This window comes from Scomber japonicus, chromosome 22 (assembly GCF_027409825.1).
Source record: "Scomber japonicus isolate fScoJap1 chromosome 22, fScoJap1.pri, whole genome shotgun sequence".
Classification (NCBI taxonomy): Eukaryota; Metazoa; Chordata; class Actinopteri; order Scombriformes; family Scombridae; genus Scomber; species Scomber japonicus.
In genome coordinates, this window is record NC_070599.1 from 28,764,068 (window position 1) to 28,786,388 (window position 22,321).

Consider the following 22,321-nt stretch of genomic DNA (forward strand, 5'->3'; position numbering starts at 1 on the left):
TAAAGAAGCTAAAATCACTGTTTAAACAGAGTTAGAGAGTTAAAGAAGCTAAAATCACTGTTTAAACAGAGTTAGAGTTAAAGAAGCTAAAATCACTGTTTAAACAGAGTTAGAGTTAAAGAAGCTAAAATCACTGTTTAAACAGAGTTAGAGAGTTAAAGAAGCTAAAATCACTGTTTAAAGAGGGTTAGAGAGTTAAATCCATTATAATTACAGAGTAAAAGAACAGAGACATCAGATGACAGGTATTTATTATATATATTATTCCAGGTGATTAAATGAAGCATGAAATCAGTGATTAAAATATCAAACTGCACACATACAGTGATAGAAGCTGTTTAACTTCTACCAATAACTGATTAGTTTATACTCATTAATTATTAACACCATCAGCCACAGCCAATCAGCTGCACTCGTTTCCTTTGATGAGGAAGAAGGTTCCAGCTGCCACACCGAGCAGACCGATAGTCACACCCAGTCCACAAAACACTGCAGGTCCAACACCTGGCTGCTGCACCTCCACATCTGGAGACAGAAAACACACAGAAACATTAACACCTCCACATCTGGAGACAGAAAACAGACAGAGACATTAACACCTCCACATCTGGAGACAGAAACATGAACACCTCCACACCTGGAGACAGAAACATTAACACCTCCACATCTGGAGACAGAAACATGAACACCTCCACACCTGGAGACAGAAAACACACAGACACATTAACACGTCCACATCTGGAGACAGAAACATTAACACCTCCACATCTGGAGACAGAAACATTAACACCTCCACATCTGGAGACAAACATTAACACCTCCACATCTGGAGACAGAAACATTAACATCTCCACATCTGGAGAGAGAAAACACACAGAAACATTAACACCTCCACATCTGGAGACAGAAACATTAACACCTCCACATCTGGAGACAGAAACATTAACACCTCCACATCTGGAGACAAACATTAACACCTCCACATCTGGAGACAGAAACATTAACATCTCCACATCTGGAGACAGAAACATTAACACCTCCACATCTGGAGACAGAAACATTAACACCTCCACATCTGGAGAGAGAAAACACACAGAAACATTAACACCTCCACATCTGGAGACAGAAACATTAACATCTCCACATCTGGAGACAGAAACATTAACACCTCCACATCTGGAGACAGAAACATTAACACCTCCACATCTGGAGACAGAAACATTAACACCTCCACATCTGGAGACAGAAACATTAACACCTCCACATCTGGAGACAGAAAACACAGAAACATTAACACCTCCACATCTGGAGACAGAAACATTAACACCTCCACATCTGGAGACAGAAACATTAACACCTCCACATCTGGAGACAGAAACATTAACACCTCCACATCTGGAGACAGAAACATTAACACCTCCACATCTGGAGACAGAAACATTAACACCTCCACATCTGGAGACAGGAACATTAACACCTCCACATCTGGAGACAGAAACATTAACACCTCCACATCTGGAGACAGAAACATGAACACCTCCACATCTGGAGACAGATGTAAAGACTTTCTCACCCCAGAACCTGGTCAGTGGTTGGCTCAGTGTTGGGTGTGACACTGAACAGCTGTACATGTCTCCCTGCTGTGGGGTGAACACCAGTCTGGAGGACTGTCTGAAGGAACCGTCTTTGTTGGGGTAAGGAATATTGATGCTGGTTCCTTCGGTCACGGTCTTTTCGTTCTTGGTCCAGTAGACTTTAACAGGAGCAGGATAGAAACCGGTCACATGACAGATCAGTGTGTTCTGGACTCCGAGCTCCACCTCGTCTCTGGAGTAGAGGGTGTGACCGGAAGGAGGATCTGAACACACAGTTATTATCAGTCAGGTTTTAAATAGAAGTTTTCTTCCAGTTTGTTTTAATTATAATAATCATGAATGTATTTATACATCTGTGTTAACTTTATGTAAATGCATATAAATACATCCATATAGTACTTTACACCTGCTTATCTCATATCTCTATATTATTACATATGATATATGTATGCATATTCCATCCATCCATCCATCTTCTTCCGCTTATCCTGGTCGGGTCGCGGGGGCAGCAGCCTAAGCAGGAAGTCCAGACTTCCCTCTCCCCAGCCACTTCGTCCAGCTCTTCCCGGGGGACCCTGAGGCGTTCCCAGGCCAGCCGAGAGACATAGTCTCTCCAGCGTGTCCTGGGTCTTCCCCGGGGTCTCCTACCGGTGGGACGGGCCCTGAACACCTCACCAGGGAGGCGTCCGGGAGGCATCCTGACTAGATGCCCGAGCCTCCTCATCTGGCTCCTCTCAACGCGGAGGAGCAGCGGGTCTACTCCGAGCTCCTCCCGGATAACTGAGCTTCTCACCCTATCTCTAAGGGAGAGCCCAGCCAGTCTACGGACCCTAACCCCATCTCTAAGGGAGAGCCCAGCCAGCCTACGGAGGAAGCTCATTTCAGCCGCTTGTACCTGCCATCTTGTTCTTTGGGTCACGACCCAAAGCTCATGACCAGAGGTGAGGGTAGGAACCAAGACCTAATGCTAATGATGTAGCTATCTGCTAGCCTGATGCTCACATCATGTATGGTGTAGAAAATAAATTAATGTGTTTTATATGTTCATTAATTTATGATAAAAGGAAAGTTAAACATATTTACAGTTTAATTCATTTTCTCAATTTTGTAAAATGATTTTATTTTCATGATGAATGAGAGATGTGAATGAAGTTAAAACAGAATAATTAATGTTAAGATAGAACACTGTAAACAAAAAATATATTTACATTAAAGTTAAATGAAGTGATGAAGCAGCTGCAGCAGATTCACTCCTTCACATCTGGATTCACAGAGTTCCCAGATAAGAATAAACACTCATTTAACCAGCTGGGTACAAGAACCAGGAACATTAAAATACAAGAACTAAAGGAAACTCACTTTAGAGACTCTTTATTGTTTTTCATCAGAATAGAAAGAGCTCAAATAATATAAATATCTTATCTTATCTTTATAACTGTAACATCTGTTTAGTTTTACTGTTAAACTGTAATAAACCTTTCTTCCTATTTACTCCTCAGAACCTTCTAATAACTTCATAACTGGTTTTATTTCCTAAAAATATGAAAACTCAACAACAGTAGAACACAGAGCAGCTGATTGGGTTAGAGTTTAGCTGCAGCTGATCACACTGATCTGATACATCACTGCAGTTTGACAGGAAGTGGAGACAGATTTCACAATAAAGTGGAATGTTCTGTATTTTCCCCATTAACTGTTATTATGGATCAAATAAACATAAGGGAGAGTCTGTCTGTCAGAGACATTTTAAACTTTTATATTTTACATCATTTTCATGTGATGCATTGTCAGCAGGAATGATTCATATGTCTCTGAGCAGATTTTTATTCATGTGTTTGTCACATGAATAAAAAGCTATAATATAATATAATACAATACAATATAATATAATATAATACAATACAATATAATATAATATAATATAATATAATTTAATATAATACAATGCAATATAATATAATATAATTTAATACAATACAATATAATAGAATACAATAGACTAGCACAGTGAACATGTGGAGACACAAACTATCAATTTAAGGCGTCTGAGGATCATTTGTAATTTCCCACAGCACTTGAAGGCAGCATAGATCACACATCTGTTGTGTTAAATCATCTTTATTTATTTATCTCAGATTATAAAGTGATACAAACATTTTCCCTCCACACAAACCTGACTGAACAAGCTGCAGATAAAACCACTGTTTAAACAGAGTTAGAGAGTTAAAGAAGATAAAACCACTGTTTAAACAGAGTTAGAGTTAAAGAAGCTAAAATCACTGTTTAAACAGAGTTAGAGTTAAAGAAGCTAAAATCACTGTTTAAACAGAGTTAGAGTTAAAGAAGCTAAAATCACTGTTTAAACAGAGTTAGAGTTAAAGAAGCTAAAATCACTGTTTAAACAGAGTTAGAGTTAAAGAAGCTAAAACCACTGTTTAAACAGAGTTAGAGTTAAAGAAGCTAAAATCACTGTTTAAACAGAGTTAGAGTTAAAGAAGCTAAAATCACTGTTTAAACAGAGTTAGAGTTAAAGAAGCTAAAACCACTGTTTAAACAGAGTTAGAGTTAAAGAAGCTAAAATCACTGTTTAAACAGAGTTAGAGTTAAAGAAGCTAAAATCACTGTTTAAACAGGGTTAGAGTTAAAGAAGCTAAAATCACTGTTTAAACAGAGTTAGAGTTAAAGAAGCTAAAATCACTGTTTAAACAGAGTTAGAGTTAAAGAAGCTAAAATCACTGTTTAAACAGAGTTAGAGAGTTAAAGAAGCTAAAATCACTGTTTAAACAGAGTTAGAGTTAAAGAAGCTAAAATCACTGTTTAAACAGAGTTAGAGAGTTAAAGAAGCTAAAATCACTGTTTAAAGAGGGTTAGAGAGTTAAAGAAGCTAAAATCACTGTTTAAACAGGGTTAGAGAGTTAAATCCATTATAATTACAGAGTAAAAGAACAGAGACATCAGATGACAGGTATTTATTATATATATTATTCCAGGTGATTAAATGAAGCATGAAATCAGTGATTAAAATATCAAACTGCACACATACAGTGATAGAAGCTGTTTAACTTCTACCAATAACTGATTAGTTTATACTCATTAATTATTAACACCATCAGCCACAGCCAATCAGCTGCACTCGTTTCCTTTGATGAGGAAGAAGGTTCCAGCTGCCACACCGAGCAGACCGATAGTCAGACCCAGTCCACAAAACACTGCAGGTCCAACACCTGGCTGCTGCACCTCCACATCTGGAGACAGAAAACACACAGAAACATTAACACCTCCACATCTGGAGACAGAAAACACACAGACACATTAACACGTCCACATCTGGAGACAGAAACATGAACACCTCCACACCTGGAGACAGAAAACACACAGACACATTAACACGTCCACATCTGGAGACAGAAACATTAACACCTCCACATCTGGAGACAGAAACATTAACACCTCCACATCTGGAGACAGAAACATTAACACCTCCACATCTGGAGACAGAAACATTAACACCTCCACATCTGGAGACAAACATTAACACCTCCACATCTGGAGACAGAAACATTAACATCTCCACATCTGGAGACAGAAACATTAACACCTCCACATCTGGAGAGAGAAAACACACAGAAACATTAACACCTCCACATCTGGAGACAGAAACATTAACACCTCCACATCTGGAGACAGAAACATTAACACCTCCACATCTGGAGACAAACATTAACACCTCCACATCTGGAGACAGAAACATTAACATCTCCACATCTGGAGACAGAAACATTAACACCTCCACATCTGGAGACAAACATTAACACCTCCACATCTGGAGACAGAAACATTAACATCTCCACATCTGGAGACAGAAACATTAACACCTCCACATCTGGAGACAGAAACATTAACACCTCCACATCTGGAGACAGAAACATTAACACCTCCACATCTGGAGACAGAAACATTAACACCTCCACATCTGGAGACAGAAACATTAACACCTCCACATCTGGAGACAGAAAACACACAGAAACATTAACACCTCCACATCTGGAGACAGAAACATTAACACCTCCACATCTGGAGACAGAAACATTAACACCTCCACATCTGGAGACAGAAAACACAGAAACATTAACACCTCCACATCTGGAGACAGAAACATTAACACCTCCACATCTGGAGACAGAAACATTAACACCTCCACATCTGGAGACAGAAAACACACAGAAACATTAACACCTCCACATCTGGAGACAGAAACATTAACACCTCCACATCTGGAGACAGAAACATTAACACCTCCACATCTGGAGACAGAAAACACAGAAACATTAACACCTCCACATCTGGAGACAGAAACATTAACACCTCCACATCTGGAGACAGAAACATTAACACCTCCACATCTGGAGACAGAAACATTAACACCTCCACATCTGGAGACAGAAACATAAACACCTCCACATCTGGAGACAGGAACATTAACACCTCCACATTTGGAGACAGAAACATTAACACCTCCACATCTGGAGACAGAAACATTAACACCTCCACATCTGGAGACAGGAACATTAACACCTCCACATCTGGAGACAGAAACATTAACACCTCCACATCTGGAGACAGAAACATGAACACCTCCACATCTGGAGACAGATGTAAAGACTGTCTCACCCCAGATCCTGGTCAGTGGTTGGCTCAGTGATGGGTGTGACACTGAACAGCTGTACATGTCTCCCTGCTGTGGGGTGAACACCAGTCTGGAGGACTGGCTGAAGGAACGGTCTTTGTTGGGGTAAGGAATATTGATGCTGGTTCCTTCGGTCACGGTCTTTCCGTTCTTGGTCCAGTAGACTTTAACAGGAGCAGGAAAGAAACCGGTCACATGACAGATCAGTGTGTTCTGGACTCCGAGCTCCACCTCGTCTCTGGAGTAGAGGGTGTGACCGGAAGGAGGATCTGAACACACAGTTATTATCAGTCAGGTTTTAAATAGAAGTTTTCTTCCAGTTTGTTTTAATTATAATAATCATGAATGTATTTATACATCTGTGTTAACTTTATGTAAATGCATATAAATACATCCATATAGTACTTTACACCTGCTTATCTCATATCTCTATATTATTACATATGATATATGTATGCATATTCCATCCATCCATCCATCTTCTTCCGCTTATCCTGGTCGGGTCGCGGGGGCAGCAGCCTAAGCAGGAAGTCCAGACTTCCCTCTCCCCAGCCACTTCGTCCAGCTCTTCCCGGGGGACCCTGAGGCGTTCCCAGGCCAGCCGAGAGACATAGTCTCTCCAGCGTGTCCTGGGTCTTCCCCGGGGTCTCCTACCGGTGGGACGGGCCCTGAACACCTCACCAGGGAGGCGTCCGGGAGGCATCCTGACTAGATGCCCGAGCCTCCTCATCTGGCTCCTCTCAACGCGGAGGAGCAGCGGGTCTACTCCGAGCTCCTCCCGGATAACTGAGCTTCTCACCCTATCTCTAAGGGAGAGCCCAGCCAGTCTACGGACCCTAACCCCATCTCTAAGGGAGAGCCCAGCCAGCCTACGGAGGAAGCTCATTTCAGCCGCTTGTACCTGCCATCTTGTTCTTTGGGTCACGACCCAAAGCTCATGACCAGAGGTGAGGGTAGGAACCAAGACCTAATGCTAATGATGTAGCTATCTGCTAGCCTGATGCTCACATCATGTATGGTGTAGAAAATAAATTAATGTGTTTTATATGTTCATTAATTTATGATAAAAGGAAAGTTAAACATATTTACAGTTTAATTCATTTTCTCAATTTTGTAAAATGATTTTATTTTCATGATGAATGAGAGATGTGAATGAAGTTAAAACAGAATAATTAATGTTAAGATAGAACACTGTAAACAAAAAATATATTTACATTAAAGTTAAATGAAGTGATGAAGCAGCTGCAGCAGATTCACTCCTTCACATCTGGATTCACAGAGTTCCCAGATAAGAATAAACACTCATTTAACCAGCTGGGTACAAGAACCAGGAACATTAAAATACAAGAACTAAAGGAAACTCACTTTAGAGACTCTTTATTGTTTTTCATCAGAATAGAAAGAGCTCAAATAATATAAATATCTTATCTTATCTTTATAACTGTAACATCTGTTTAGTTTTACTGTTAAACTGTAATAAACCTTTCTTCTTATTTACTCCTCAGAACCTTCTAATAACTTCATAACTGGTTTTATTTCCTAAAAATATGAAAACTCAACAACACTAGAACACAGAGCAGCTGATTGGGTTAGAGTTTAGCTGCAGCTGATCACACTGATCTGATCACTGCAGTTTGACAGGAAGTGGAGACAGATTTCACAATAAAGTGTTATATTTTGTTTTCTGATTCATCATCTAGTTAAAAATCAGTTTAAAAAAAAAACAACTTTCTTCTTTTATTAGAAAGATTTTGTATTTCCCCATTAACTGTTATTATGGATCAAATAAACATAAGGGAGAGTCTGTCTGTCAGAGACATTTTAAACTTTTATATTTTACATCATTTTCATGTGATGCATTGTCAGCAGGAATGATTCATATGTCTCTGAGCAGATTTTTATTCATGTGTTTGTAACATGAATAAAAAGCTATAATATAATATAATACAATATAATATAATATAATATAATATAATATAATTTAATATAATACAATGCAATATAATATAATATAATTTAATACAATACAATATAATAGAATACAATAGACTAGCACAGTGAACATGTGGAGACACAAACTATCAATTTAAGGCGTCTGAGGATCATTTGTAATTTCCCACAGCACTTGAAGGCAGCATAGATCACACATCTGTTGTGTTAAATCATCTTTATTTATTTATCTCAGATTATAAAGTGATACAAACATTTTCCCTCCACACAAACCTGACTGAACAAGCTGCAGATAAAACCACTGTTTAAACAGAGTTAGAGTTAAAGAAGCTAAAACCACTGTTTAAACAGAGTTAGAGTTAAAGAAGCTAAAATCACTGTTTAAACAGAGTTAGAGTTAAAGAAGCTAAAATCACTGTTTAAACAGAGTTAGAGAGTTAAAGAAGCTAAAACCACTGTTTAAACAGGGTTAGAGTTAAAGAAGCTAAAATCACTGTTTAAACAGAGTTAGAGTTAAAGAAGCTAAAACCACTGTTTAAACAGAGTTAGAGTTAAAGAAGCTAAAACCACTGTTTAAACAGAGTTAGAGAGTTAAAGAAGCTAAAATCACTGTTTAAACAGAGTTAGAGAGTTAAAGAAGCTAAAATCACTGTTTAAACAGAGTTAGAGTTAAAGAAGCTAAAATCACTGTTTAAACAGAGTTAGAGTTAAAGAAGCTAAAATCACTGTTTAAAGGGTTAGAGAGTTAAAGAAGCTAAAATCACTGTTTAAACAGAGTTAGAGAGTTAAAGAAGCTAAACTCACTGTTTAAAGGGTTCGAGAGTTAAATCCATTATAATTTCAGAGTGAAAGAACAGAGACATCAGATGACAGGTATTTATTATATATATTATTCCAGGTGATTAAATGAAGCATGAAATCAGTGATTAAAATATCAAACTGCACACATACAGTGATAGAAGCTGTTTAACTTCTACCAATAACTGATTAGTTTATACTCATTAATTATTAACATCATCAGCCACAGCCAATCAGCTGCACTCATTTCCTTTGATGAGGAAGAAGGTTCCAGCTGCCACACCGAGCAGACCGATAGTCAGACCCAGTCCACAAAACACTGCAGGTCCAACACCTGGCTGCTGCACCTCCACATCTGGAGACAGAAAACACACAGAAACATTAACACCTCCACATCTGGAGACAGAAACATTAACACCTCCACATCTGGAGACAGAAAACACACAGAAACATTAACACCTCCACATCTGGAGACAGAAACATTAACACCTCCACATCTGGAGAGAGAAAACACACAGAAACATTAACACCTCCACATCTGGAGACAGAAACATTAACATCTCCACATCTGGAGACAGAAACATTAACACCTCCACATCTGGAGACAGAAACATTAACACCTCCACATCTGGAGACAGGAACATTAACACCTCCACATCTGGAGACAGAAACATTAACACCTCCACATCTGGAGACAGAAACATGAACACCTCCACATCTGGAGACAGATGTAAAGACTTTCTCACCCCAGATCCTGGTCAGTGGTTTGCTCAGTGATGGGTGTGACACTGAACAGCTGTACATGTCTCCCTGCTGTGGGGTGAACACCAGTCTGGAGGACTGGCTGAAGGAACGGTCTTTGTTGGGGTAAGGAACATTGATGCTGGTTCCTTCGGTCACGGTCTTTCCGTTCTTGGTCCACTCGACTTTAACAGGAGCAGGATAGAAACCGGTCACATGACAGATCAGTGTGTTCTGGACTCCGAGCTCCACCTCGTCTGTGGAGTAGAGGGTGTGACCGGAAGGAGGATCTGAACACACACAGTTATTATCAGTCAGGTTTTAAATAGAAGTTTTCTTCCAGTTTGTTATAATTAATTATAATAATCATGAATGTATTTATACATCTGTGTTAACTTTATGTAAATGCATATAAATACATCCATATAGTACTTTACACCTGCTTATCTCATATCTCTATATTATTACATATGATATATGTATGCATATTCCATCCATCCATCCATCTTCTTCCGCTTATCCTGGTCGGGTCGCGGGGGCAGCAGCCTAAGCAGGAAGTCCAGACTTCCCTCTCCCCAGCCACTTCGTCCAGCTCTTCCCGGGGGACCCCGAGGCGTTCCCAGGCCAGCCGAGAGACATAGTCTCTCCAGCGTGTCCTGGGTCTTCCCCGGGGTCTCCTACCGGTGGGACGGGCCCTGAACACCTCACCAGGGAGGCGTCCGGGAGGCATCCTGACTAGATGCCCGAGCCTCCTCATCTGGCTCCTCTCAACGCGGAGGAGCAGCGGGTCTACTCCGAGCTCCCTCCGGATAACTGAGCTTCTCACCCTATCTCTAAGGGAGAGCCCAGCCAGCCTACGGAGGAAGCTCATTTCGGCCGCTTGTACCCGCCATCTTGTTCTTTGGGTCACGACCTAAAGCTCATGACCAGAGGTGAGGGTAGGAACCCAAAGCTCATGACCAGAGGTGAGGGTAGGAACCAAGACCGACTGGTAAATCCAGAGCTTTGCCTTTCGGCTCAGCTCTCTCTTCACCACGACGGATCTGTGCAGAGTCCGCATTACTGCAGACGGCGCACCGATCCGCCTGTCGGTCTCACGCTCCATCCTTCCCTCACTGTGAACAAGACCCCGAGGTACTTGAACTCCTCCACTTGGGGCAGGATCTCATCCCCGACCCGAAGAGTGCACTCCACCCTTTTCCGGTTGAGGACCACGGACTCGGATTTGGAGGTGCTGATTCTCATCCCGGCCGCTTCACACTCGGCTGTGAACCGATCCAGTGAGAGTTGGAGGTCACGGTCTGATGAAGCCAACAGGACCACATCATCTGCAAAAAGCAGTGACCCAATCCTGAGGTCACCAAACCGGACCCCCTCCACACCCTGGCTGCACCTAGAAATCCTGTCCATAAAGATTATGAACAGGATCAGTGACAAAGGGCAGCCCTGGCGGAGTCCAACCCTCACCGGAAACAAGTCCCACTTATTACCGGCAATGTGGACCAAGCTCTGACACCGGTCATACAGGGAACGGACGGCCCGTATCAGGGGGTCCGGTACCCCGTACTCCCGGAGAACCCCCCACAGGACTCCCCGAGGGACACGGTCGAATGCCTTCTCCAAGTCCACAAAACACATGTGGACTGGTTGGGCAAACTCCCATGCACCCTCAAGGATCCTGCAGAGGGTGTAGAGCTGGTCCACTGTTCCACGGCCTGGACGAAAACCACACTGCTCTTCCTGAATCCGAGGTTCGACTATCCAACGGACCCTCCTCTCCAGCACCCCCGAATAGACCTTACCAGGGAGGCTGAGGAGTGTGATTCCCCTATAGTTGGAATCAATTGTAATTGTATGTATATTAATTCACTGTATTATTTTATCACTGCATCTCTACATTCTTAACAAGCATTTAACTATTAGACCAACAGTAAAAGTAAAAGTAGAGTTTATTAATTAACATTCAGACTTTTCATAATGTTTAGAATAAAAACAGATCAAACAGAATCTTCATGTTTAATCCTGTCTGATGATTAGTCAATATGTATATGTGTCAGCAGTTACTGTTACACATGAACTGCAGTGATAGAAACATTATTATATATTATATTATATGTTATATTATATTTATGTTAAATATAAAAAACATATATTATATATTTATGTTAAATATTAAAACATATATTATATATTAATGTTAAATATTAAAACATATATTATATATTAATGTTAAATATTAAAACATGTATGTTCCTTTAAAGATTTAGTATTTACCAGATTCCACTGGGATGTCCTTCATTCCAATACGACTGTTCTTCAGGTTAGCTTTGCAGATCTGTTGCAGAGTCAGAGCTTGTTCATAAGCTCCTTCCCCATAGCTGATATGATTAATGAAGGGAGGCTGAGGGTAAACTCCTTCCCCTTTGTTGAAGTCTGCGTAGTACACCTCTTCTCCATCCAGTGTGTACATGAACTCTCCATCAGAGTCTGAACATCCGAAGATATTAAGATCCTGATGATCTGAAAACACAAACACTGATGTTTAACCTCTCTCTCTCTCTCTGTCTGTCTCTCTCTCTCTGTCTGTCTCTCTCTGTCTGTCTCTCTCTCTCTGTCTCTGTCTCTCTCTCTCTCTCTCTGTCTCTCTCTCTGTCTCTCTCTGTGTCTCTCTCTGTGTCTCTCTCTGTCTCTCTCTCTCTCTCTCTCTCTCTCTCTCTCTCTCTCTCTCTCTCTCTCTCTCTCTCTCTCTCTGTCTCTCTCTCTCTTTGTCTCTCTCTCTGTCTCTCTCTCTCTGTCCGCTTTATTGGCATGAACAGAGATATGTTGTTGCCAAAGCATTTTACAAAATATTTACATACATATTATAATACAGTTCATATTCATTCAGGATAATACAATTAGATATAATTGGATGTGTTTTTAGATATTATAGTGAGTCCCTCAGGCTGTGACAGGCAGAGGAGCTGCTGTCCCTTCACCTAGCAGAACCCATACTTTTCCTTCGGGGGTTAACGTGTGAAACTTTCTCACCTTTTTAACTATTTCCCTGAAGTGGGTGTCTCTTAACAAAGAATATTTGTCACAGTAGAGGAGGAAGTGTATCTCTGTCTCTATCTCTCCTGTGGAGCAGTGAGCACAGATACGCTCCTCTCTGGGCAGCCATGTCTGTCTGTGTCTTCTGTTTCTACTGCTAGATGGTAATCACTGAGCCTGTATCTGGTCAGGATCCGTCTGTGCTTCGTGTCTCTGACAGAGAGGAGATATTCAGCCAATTTATATTCTCTGTTCAGAGTTAAATAACTATTTAGTCTATTTTGAGTTTTTGTTTCATTTTCCCAATGTTGTAAATATAGATCTTTTGATTGATTGATAATGTGTTTTATTGTGTTGTGTTGTTTTGGAGTCTGATTAGTTAGCTTCACTATCAGCTGAGTGGGGGGGCTGTTTTCAGGGTTCAGCTCTTGTGTTTTTAGTCTTTTAAATGGAAGTGTGTCTTTTGGACTTGTACTTAGGTGTGTCCAGAATGTCATTGCCCGTTTCTGTATGTTCAGCAGTAATGGGAAACGTCCCAGTTCTGCTCGACAGGCGTTATTTGGGGTTTTCCTCTGAACATTTAGGATTCTTCTGCAGAATTCAGTGTGGACGGCCTCTATTGGGTGTTTATCCCATGAGCCCTACTCCAGTTTACTGAGTGGACCCCAGACCTCACTTCTGAGCCCTACTCCAGTCTACTGAGTGGACCCCAGACCTCACTTCCATACAAAGCTATTGGCAAAATTACATAATCAAATATTTTTGTCCATATTCTAACTGGAATGTTAATATTGAATAGTTTGGTTTTTAATGCATACATTGCCCTGCGTGTCTTTGAGTGCATTTACTGCCATATTGAAACTTCCTGATGCAGATATGGTCAGACCAAGGTAAGTATAATGTTTTGTGTTTAGAGTAAAATGGTATTTGTTTTCAAGACATCTGGGTTTTTTTTGAAAGATCATGATTTGGGTTTTCTTGAAGTTAACATCCAAGGCCCAGCTCTGGCAGTATTGTTCCAGGATGGTCAGGTTATGTTGAAGACCATCACTGGTTGGGGACAACAGGATCAGGTCATCTGCATAGAGCAGGTATCTAATGTCCGTGTCAAAGAGTGTGAGGCCTGGAGCTGCTGAGCGGTCCAACTGGTCTGCCAGTTCATTTATGTACAGATTGAATAATGTGGGACTTAGACAGCATCCTTGTTTTACACCTTGAGTAAAATATTCTGTCCTTTGGTTTTGAATCACAGCATATTTGTTGTGTTTGTATATTTAATTAGATCATATGTTTTACCACCTAGTCCACTTTGAAGGATTTAGAAGAAAAGGCTTATTAATGAAGGTGTGTAAGGTGTTTATATGATCAGGTTATTAATGAAGGTGTGTAAGGTGTTTATATGATCAGAGGTTATTAATGAAGGTGTGTAAGGTGTTTATATGATCAGAGGTTATTAATGAAGGTGTGTAAGGTGTTTATATGATCAGGTTATTAATGAAGGTGTGTAAGGTGTTTATATGATCAGGTTATTAATGAAGGTGTGTAAGGTGTTTATATGATCAGAGGTTATTAATGAAGGTGTGTAAGGTGTTTATATGATCAGGTTATTAATGAAGGTGTGTAAGGTGTTTATATGATCAGGTTATTAATGAAGGTGTGTAAGGTGTTTATATGATCAGGTTATTAATGAAGGTGTGTAAGGTGTTTATATGATCAGGTTATTAATGAAGGTGTGTAAGGTGTTTATATGATCAGAGGTTATTAATGAAGGTGTGTAAGGTGTTTATATGATCAGAGGTTATTAATGAAGGTGTGTAAGGTGTTTATATGATCAGAGGTTATTAATGAAGGTGTGTAAGGTGTTTATATGATCAGGTTATTAATGAAGGTGTGTAAGGTGTTTATATGATCAGAGGTTATTAATGAAGGTGTGTAAGGTGTTTATATGATCAGGTTATTAATGAAGGTGTGTAAGGTGTTTATATGATCAGAGGTTATTAATGAAGGTGTGTAAGGTGTTTATATGATCAGGTTATTAATGAAGGTGTGTAAGGTGTTTATATGATCAGGTTATTAATGAAGGTGTGTAAGGTGTTTATATGATCAGAGGTTATTAATGAAGGTGTGTAAGGTGTTTATATGATCAGGTTATTAATGAAGGTGTGTAAGGTGTTTATATGATCAGGTTATTAATGAAGGTGTGTAAGGTGTTTATATGATCAGGTTATTAATGAAGGTGTGTAAGGTGTTTATATGATCAGGTTATTAATGAAGGTGTGTAAGGTGTTTATATGATCAGAGGTTATTAATGAAGGTGTGTAAGGTGTTTATATGATCAGGTTATTAATGAAGGTGTGTAAGGTGTTTATATGATCAGGTTATTAATGAAGGTGTGTAAGGTGTTTATATGATCAGAGGTTATTAATGAAGGTGTGTAAGGTGTTTATATGATCAGGTTATTAATGAAGGTGTGTAAGGTGTTTATATGATCAGGTTATTAATGAAGGTGTGTAAGGTGTTTATATGATCAGAGGTTATTAATGAAGGTGTGTAAGGTGTTTATATGATCAGAGGTTATTAATGAAGGTGTGTAAGGTGTTTATATGATCAGGTTATTAATGAAGGTGTGTAAGGTGTTTATATGATCAGAGGTTATTAATGAAGGTGTGTAAGGTGTTTATATGATCAGGTTATTAATGAAGGTGTGTAAGGTGTTTATATGATCAGGTTATTAATGAAGGTGTGTAAGGTGTTTATATGATCAGAGGTTATTAATGAAGGTGTGTAAGGTGTTTATATGATCAGAGGTTATTAATGAAGGTGTGTAAGGTGTTTATATGATCAGGTTATTAATGAAGGTGTGTAAGGTGTTTATATGATCAGGTTATTAATGAAGGTGTGTAAGGTGTTTATATGATCAGGTTATTAATGAAGGTGTGTAAGGTGTTCATATGATCAGAGGTTATTAATGAAGGTGTGTAAGGTGTTTATATGATCAGGTTATTAATGAAGGTGTGTAAGGTGTTTATATGATCAGGTTATTAATGAAGGTGTGTAAGGTGTTTATATGATCAGGTTATTAATGAAGGTGTGTAAGGTGTTTATATGATCAGGTTATTAATGAAGGTGTGTAAGGTGTTTATATGATCAGGTTATTAATGAAGGTGTGTAAGGTGTTTATATGATCAGAGGTTATTAATGAAGGTGTGTAAGGTGTTTATATGATCAGGTTATTAATGAAGGTGTGTAAGGTGTTTATATGATCAGAGGTTATTAATGAAGGTGTGTAAGGTGTTTATATGATCAGGTTATTAATGAAGGTGTGTAAGGTGTTTATATGATCAGAGGTTATTAATGAAGGTGTGTAAGGTGTTTATATGATCAGAGGTTATTAATGAAGGTGTGTAAGGTGTTTATATGATCAGGTTATTAATGAAGGTGTGTAAGGTGTTTATATGATCAGGTTATTAATGAAGGTGTGTAAGGTGTTTATATGATCAGAGGTTATTAATGAAGGTGTGTAAGGTGTTTATATGATCAGGTTATTAATGAAGGTGTGTAAGGTGTTTATATGATCAGAGGTTATTAATGAAGGTGTGTAAGGTGTTTATATGATCAGAGGTTATTAATGAAGGTGTGTAAGGTGTTTATATGATCAGAGGTTATTAATGAAGGTGTGTAAGGTGTTTATATGATCAGGTTATTAATGAAGGTGTGTAAGGTGTTTATATGATCAGGTTATTAATGAAGGTGTGTAAGGTGTTTATATGATCAGAGGTTATTAATGAAGGTGTGTAAGGTGTTTATATGATCAGAGGTTATTAATGAAGGTGTGTAAGGTGTTTATATGATCAGGTTATTAATGAAGGTGTGTAAGGTGTTTATATGATCAGGTTATTAATGAAGGTGTGTAAGGTGTTTATATGATCAGAGGTTATTAATGAAGGTGTGTAAGGTGTTTATATGATCAGAGGTTATTAATGAAGGTGTGTAAGGTGTTTATATGATCAGGTTATTAATGAAGGTGTGTAAGGTGTTTATATGATCAGGTTATTAATGAAGGTGTGTAAGGTGTTTATATGATCAGGTTATTAATGAAGGTGTGTAAGGTGTTTATATGATCAGGTTATTAATGAAGGTGTGTAAGGTGTTTATATGATCAGAGGTTATTAATGAAGGTGTGTAAGGTGTTTATATGATCAGGTTATTAATGAAGGTGTGTAAGGTGTTTATATGATCAGAGGTTATTAATGAAGGTGTGTAAGGTGTTTATATGATCAGGTTATTAATGAAGGTGTGTAAGGTGTTTATATGATCAGAGGTTATTAATGAAGGTGTGTAAGGTGTTTATATGATCAGAGGTTATTAATGAAGGTGTGTAAGGTGTTTATATGATCAGGTTATTAATGAAGGTGTGTAAGGTGTTTATATGATCAGGTTATTAATGAAGGTGTGTAAGGTGTTTATATGATCAGGTTATTAATGAAGGTGTGTAAGGTGTTTATATGATCAGAGGTTATTAATGAAGGTGTGTAAGGTGTTTATATGATCAGGTTATTAATGAAGGTGTGTAAGGTGTTTATATGATCAGGTTATTAATGAAGGTGTGTAAGGTGTTTATATGATCAGGTTATTAATGAAGGTGTGTAAGGTGTTTATATGATCAGGTTATTAATGAAGGTGTGTAAGGTGTTTATATGATCAGGTTATTAATGAAGGTGTGTAAGGTGTTTATATGATCAGGTTATTAATGAAGGTGTGTAAGGTGTTTATATGATCAGGTTATTAATGAAGGTGTGTAAGGTGTTTATATGATCAGAGGTTATTAATGAAGGTGTGTAAGGTGTTTATATGATCAGGTTATTAATGAAGGTGTGTAAGGTGTTTATATGATCAGGTTATTAATGAAGGTGTGTAAGGTGTTTATATGATCAGGTTATTAATGAAGGTGTGTAAGGTGTTTATATGATCAGGTTATTAATGAAGGTGTGTAAGGTGTTTATATGATCAGGTTATTAATGAAGGTGTGTAAGGTGTTTATATGATCAGGTTATTAATGAAGGTGTGTAAGGTGTTTATATGATCAGGTTATTAATGAAGGTGTGTAAGGTGTTTATATGATCAGGTTATTAATGAAGGTGTGTAAGGTGTTTATATGATCAGGTTATTAATGAAGGTGTGTAAGGTGTTTATATGATCAGGTTATTAATGAAGGTGTGTAAGGTGTTTATATGATCAGGTTATTAATGAAGGTGTGTAAGGTGTTTATATGATCAGAGGTTATTAATGAAGGTGTGTAAGGTGTTTATATGATCAGGTTATTAATGAAGGTGTGTAAGGTGTTTATATGATCAGGTTATTAATGAAGGTGTGTAAGGTGTTTATATGATCAGAGGTTATTAATGAAGGTGTGTAAGGTGTTTATATGATCAGGTTATTAATGAAGGTGTGTAAGGTGTTTATATGATCAGGTTATTAATGAAGGTGTGTAAGGTGTTTATATGATCAGGTTATTAATGAAGGTGTGTAAGGTGTTTATATGATCAGAGGTTATTAATGAAGGTGTGTAAGGTGTTTATATGATCAGAGGTTATTAATGAAGGTGTGTAAGGTGTTTATATGATCAGAGGTTATTAATGAAGGTGTGTAAGGTGTTTATATGATCAGGTTATTAATGAAGGTGTGTAAGGTGTTTATATGATCAGGTTATTAATGAAGGTGTGTAAGGTGTTTATATGATCAGAGGTTAGGAGGATCCTGGAATTCAGGATACTACAGAATATTTTCCCAAGGTTGCTGCTCACACAGATCCCTCTGTAGTTATTAGGGTCTAATTTATTTCCATTATTATAGATTGGGGTGCATCAGCCCCTGGTTCTGGTTCTGGTTCCAGACATCAGGAAAGCAGCCAGTGGTCAGAACCATGTTGAACAGTTTAACAACTGCAGTTTGTAATTCGGGGGTGATGTTCTTCAGTATTTCATTTTTAATACAATCTGTGCCACAAGCTTTTTTTGATTTAAGAGTTTTCAGTTTGTCTGTTAACTCTTTGTGTGTAATCAGGTAGTCTGATGGATGATTGGTCCTGGTCCTGTTAACTCTTTGTGTGTAATCAGGTAGTCTGATGGATGATTGGTCCTGGTCCTGTTAACTCTTTGTGTGTAATCAGGTAGTCTGATGGATGATTGGTCCTGGTCCTGTTAACTCTTTGTGTGTAATCAGGTAGTCTAATGGATTTTGGTTATTCTTGATAGCTGATTCAAGGTTGTCTAGCTTTGTTTTAATTTCTATTGATTTAGATTCAGATCTTCAGGTGAGATATTTTTATAAAGGTCATTAAATAGTTTCTCCAGATGTCTCCATGTTGTATTGCTAGTTGTTGTGGCTTTACAGTTTCAGACTGTTCATCATGAACTGACCCTGATCTGCTGCTTCTTCAATCTCCTCAAGTGTTTTATTGGTGTGGTGAAGTTTCTTTTGTCTAATGGTGTGTTTGTACTGTTTTAGAGTTTCACAGTATTCATGTTGTAGTGTTGGCTCATGTTGGTGTCTGTGTTTCTGGTTTGATAATTGTCTTAAGTGTTTTCTTATTTCTTTACATTCACTGTCAAACCGTTTCCATGGTTTCTTTGTTTTCCCAAGCTTTGCATTTAATGCAGCTTTTTGGAAGATATGGTTCATATCTTTTGTTGCTTTATTAACACCATCAGAGTTATTTTGGTAGTGGGAATTATTGAATGAGTTAATGTCCTCTTTTATTTCATTTGAATGTAAAATGTGTATGAATTGTTCAGCACTGTTCGGAGCCCATCTGTATGGTTGATTTAAGTCGTACAGCTTATTGGGCTGTTTAACCGTATCTCTGGTCCAGGTCCAGCTCCTGGTTCTGGTTCTGGTTCTGGTTCCAGACCGTATCTCTAGTGTGTTTTCTCAGGTAAATGTTAACCTGGCTGTGATCTGAAAGGGGGGTTTGTGTTCTGACAGTGAAAGCACTAAATGAAGACAGGTCCATGTCTGAGATGCCATAATCAACTACACTTCTCCCAAGAGCTGAGCAGTAGGTGAAGCGCCCCAAACTGTCCCCTCTGATCCTTCCACTTAATATATACAGGCCTGAGGCTCTGCAGAGATGTCAGGGTTGTTTCTCATGACTACGGGTGAGGGGGGGGGGGGGGGGGGGGGGGGGGTCAGAAGTGACTGTGTGGTCAATACAGTCGGGTTCTGAACCTGTCCGTGGGGGGGGGGGGGGGGTCAGAAGTGACTGTGTGAATATGTGTTTATCTCCTGTGTGGTCAATACAGTCGGGTTCTGAACCTGTCCGTGCATTAAAGTCTCCACACAGAAGTATTTTGCCTTGGGCTTGAAAATGACATCTCTCTGTGTAGAGAGAGTTGTAGAACTCTTCTTCATGGTATGGGGACTCTGATGGAGGGGTGTATATTGCACACAGATATAAATCTAGCTCACAAATGCCTATGTGTTTATTCATTTTGAGTCAGATGTGTGTTTTGTTTAGTTTTCCAGCTGTGATGTGTTTGCTGAGATCAGATCATTCCTCCTGAGTCTCTACCACGGTGCACTGAAGGCACTATGATCTCACTGTAGCCTGAGACTAACCCTGACACTCAGTAACTGCATCAGACTGACACCATGTTTCTATTCAAATCTAAATATTAATATCTCTTATGTTATTTAGGAAATCCATGTCTGTGGTCTTAAGACCAAAAGTACTAGAGTACAAACCCGGAATATTCCAAAAACTTATTGTGAAAGATTTCATTAAAACAAGAAGAGAGATAAATTCAACTAAAACTCCCCCCCCCCCACACTCTCTCTCTCTCTCTCTCTCTCTCTCTCTCTCTGTCTCTGTCTCTCTCTGTCTCTCTCTCTCTGTCTCTCTCTCTCTGTCTCTGTCTCTCTCTCTCTGTCTCTCTCTCTCTCTCGCTCTCTCTCTCTCTCTCTCTCTCTCTGTGTCTCTCTCTGTCTGTCTCTCTCTCTCTCTGTCTCTCTGTCTCTCTCTGTCTCTCTATCTCTCTCTGTCTGTCTCTCTCTCTCTCTCTCTCTCAATCAATCAATCAATCTTTATTTGTATAGCGCCAAATCACAACAAAGTTATCTCAAGGCACTTAACACATAGAGCAGGTTCTAAACCAAACTTTTCAGGTTTTCTCTCTCTCTCTCTCAGTGTATTGAGTTTAAAGAGTCAAACACTTACCGTCTTCACAGAAGGAGACACAGAGGACACAGGAGAGGATGAGGAGCAGCTCCGACATCTTCATCAACTTCATCATCGTCTTCATCATCACTCTGACTGACTCTGAAACACTCTGACAGACTCTGAAACACTCTGACTGACTCTGAAACACTCTGACTGACAGTCAGCAGCAGCTGAGCTCTTACACACAGCTCAGCCAATCACAGAGCAGAGATCCCGTGATGTCATCAGTGTCCAGGTAGACTCAGTAACAAAAGTCTGAGAGGAGAATAAATGTTGGTCTGAGCTGATCATCACCTGAATATCTGAACAGCACCAAGACTTTTTATCCTCAAACATTCAAGATTCAATTAGATGAGGGAAGAAGAAAAAACTAAGTTCTAATACACAATTGTGTTTTCATTTTTTGAACATTTTCTCTAATCTTTGATTTTTGCAGTAATGTAAAAATATTAAATATAAAAGTCCAGATGTTTACTGTCAGAGTTCTTCAGACAAACAGCTTCCACATGTTTCTGCTTCATTTCAGAGCAGCCTGGAGGAAGTTTGATGAGTTTTAATGATTTAAAATGTTTAAAATGTTTAAAATGTTTAAAATCGGAGCTCAACAGCAGACCAAAACAACACCCCAGGATCAGGGTCTTGATCCAAAGGGTCTACGACTTCCTCCCCAGCCCATTGAACCTATAGACACTCCCACATGCCCCCTCCCGAGGACACATCCTGAGCAGCTGCCCCAAAGCATTGGCAGAGGGACGCTATCGTTGGAGGCATGACCTAGTCCTCAATCAGTAAGGGGGTCTATGAGAACCAACATACCCCCACCACAGCAAGAACCATCACTTTCATCAGGGAGGGAGAAGGAAACCACCCAAGAGCTGTTCAGCTGGACTTCCACAGCACCAGACTGGGTCAGTTCACCTTGAGAGGCAACTAAAAACTCCACCACTCAACATCCAGACAACACGGCGACCCGATATCGTCCTGGTGTCAGAAACAACCAGCAGCTCCTCCTGATGGAGCTGACCGTGCCTTGGGAGGAGACCAAACACCAGGAGCTGGTGGAGGACTGACCGTGCCTTGGGAGGAGACCAAACACCAGGAGCTGGTGGAGGACTGACCGTGCCTTGGGAGGAGACCAAACACCAGGAGCTGGTGGAGGACTGACCGTGCCTTGGGAGGAGACCACACACCAGGAGCTGGTGGAGGACTGACCGTGCCTTGGGAGGAGACCAAACACCAGGAGCTGGTGGAGGACTGACCGTGCCTTGGGAGGAGACCAAGCACCAGGAGCTGGTGGAG

The 22,321-nt window shown here is 39.5% G+C and overlaps 2 protein-coding genes across 6 annotated transcripts in view; one reads left to right on the top strand and one right to left on the bottom strand.

The window, feature by feature from the left end:
* Nucleotides 1–22,321, top strand: part of LOC128384133 (H-2 class II histocompatibility antigen, A-F beta chain-like) — a 226,345-nt gene that overhangs the window by 189,753 nt on the left and 14,271 nt on the right. Inside the window, exon 7 of one of the 5 annotated variants that reach the window (XM_053343717.1) lies at nucleotides 19,676–19,708. The exons of 1 other annotated variant lie outside the window; for it this stretch is intronic. The gene's annotated coding sequence lies outside the window, so the exon portion shown is untranslated. Of the gene's footprint in view, nucleotides 1–18,674; nucleotides 18,694–19,675; nucleotides 19,709–22,321 lie in introns of those variants that run through there. 3 more of the 5 variants (XM_053343721.1, XM_053343720.1, XM_053343716.1) reach the window with 3 other exon arrangements.
* LOC128383690 (SLA class II histocompatibility antigen, DQ haplotype D alpha chain-like) lies at nucleotides 344–21,170 on the bottom strand. Its single transcript, XM_053343275.1, has 6 exons — nucleotides 21,020–21,170; nucleotides 12,046–12,291; nucleotides 9,777–10,061; nucleotides 9,266–9,385; nucleotides 6,267–6,551; nucleotides 344–525 (listed from the first exon to the last, which is right to left on the bottom strand). The coding sequence occupies exons 1-6, from the start codon at nucleotides 21,105–21,107 to the stop codon at nucleotides 404–406; spliced, it is 1,146 nt and encodes a 381-aa protein (XP_053199250.1). The 5' UTR covers nucleotides 21,108–21,170; the 3' UTR covers nucleotides 344–403.

Bases quoted from the DNA above. Each gene is read 5' to 3' on its own strand.
- LOC128383690 (XM_053343275.1), bottom strand. From the start codon at position 21,107: ATGATGAAGACGATGATGAAGTTGATGAAGATGTCGGAGCTGCTCCTC. The intron at 12,292-21,019 runs GTAAGTGTTTGA...TTGTGTTTTCAG, and splicing joins TGTCTCCTTCTGTGAAGACG to ATCATCAGGATCTTAATATC. The intron at 9,386-9,776 runs GTGAGAAAGTCT...TTCTGTCTCCAG, and splicing joins ACCACTGACCAGGATCTGGG to ATGTGGAGGTGCAGCAGCCA.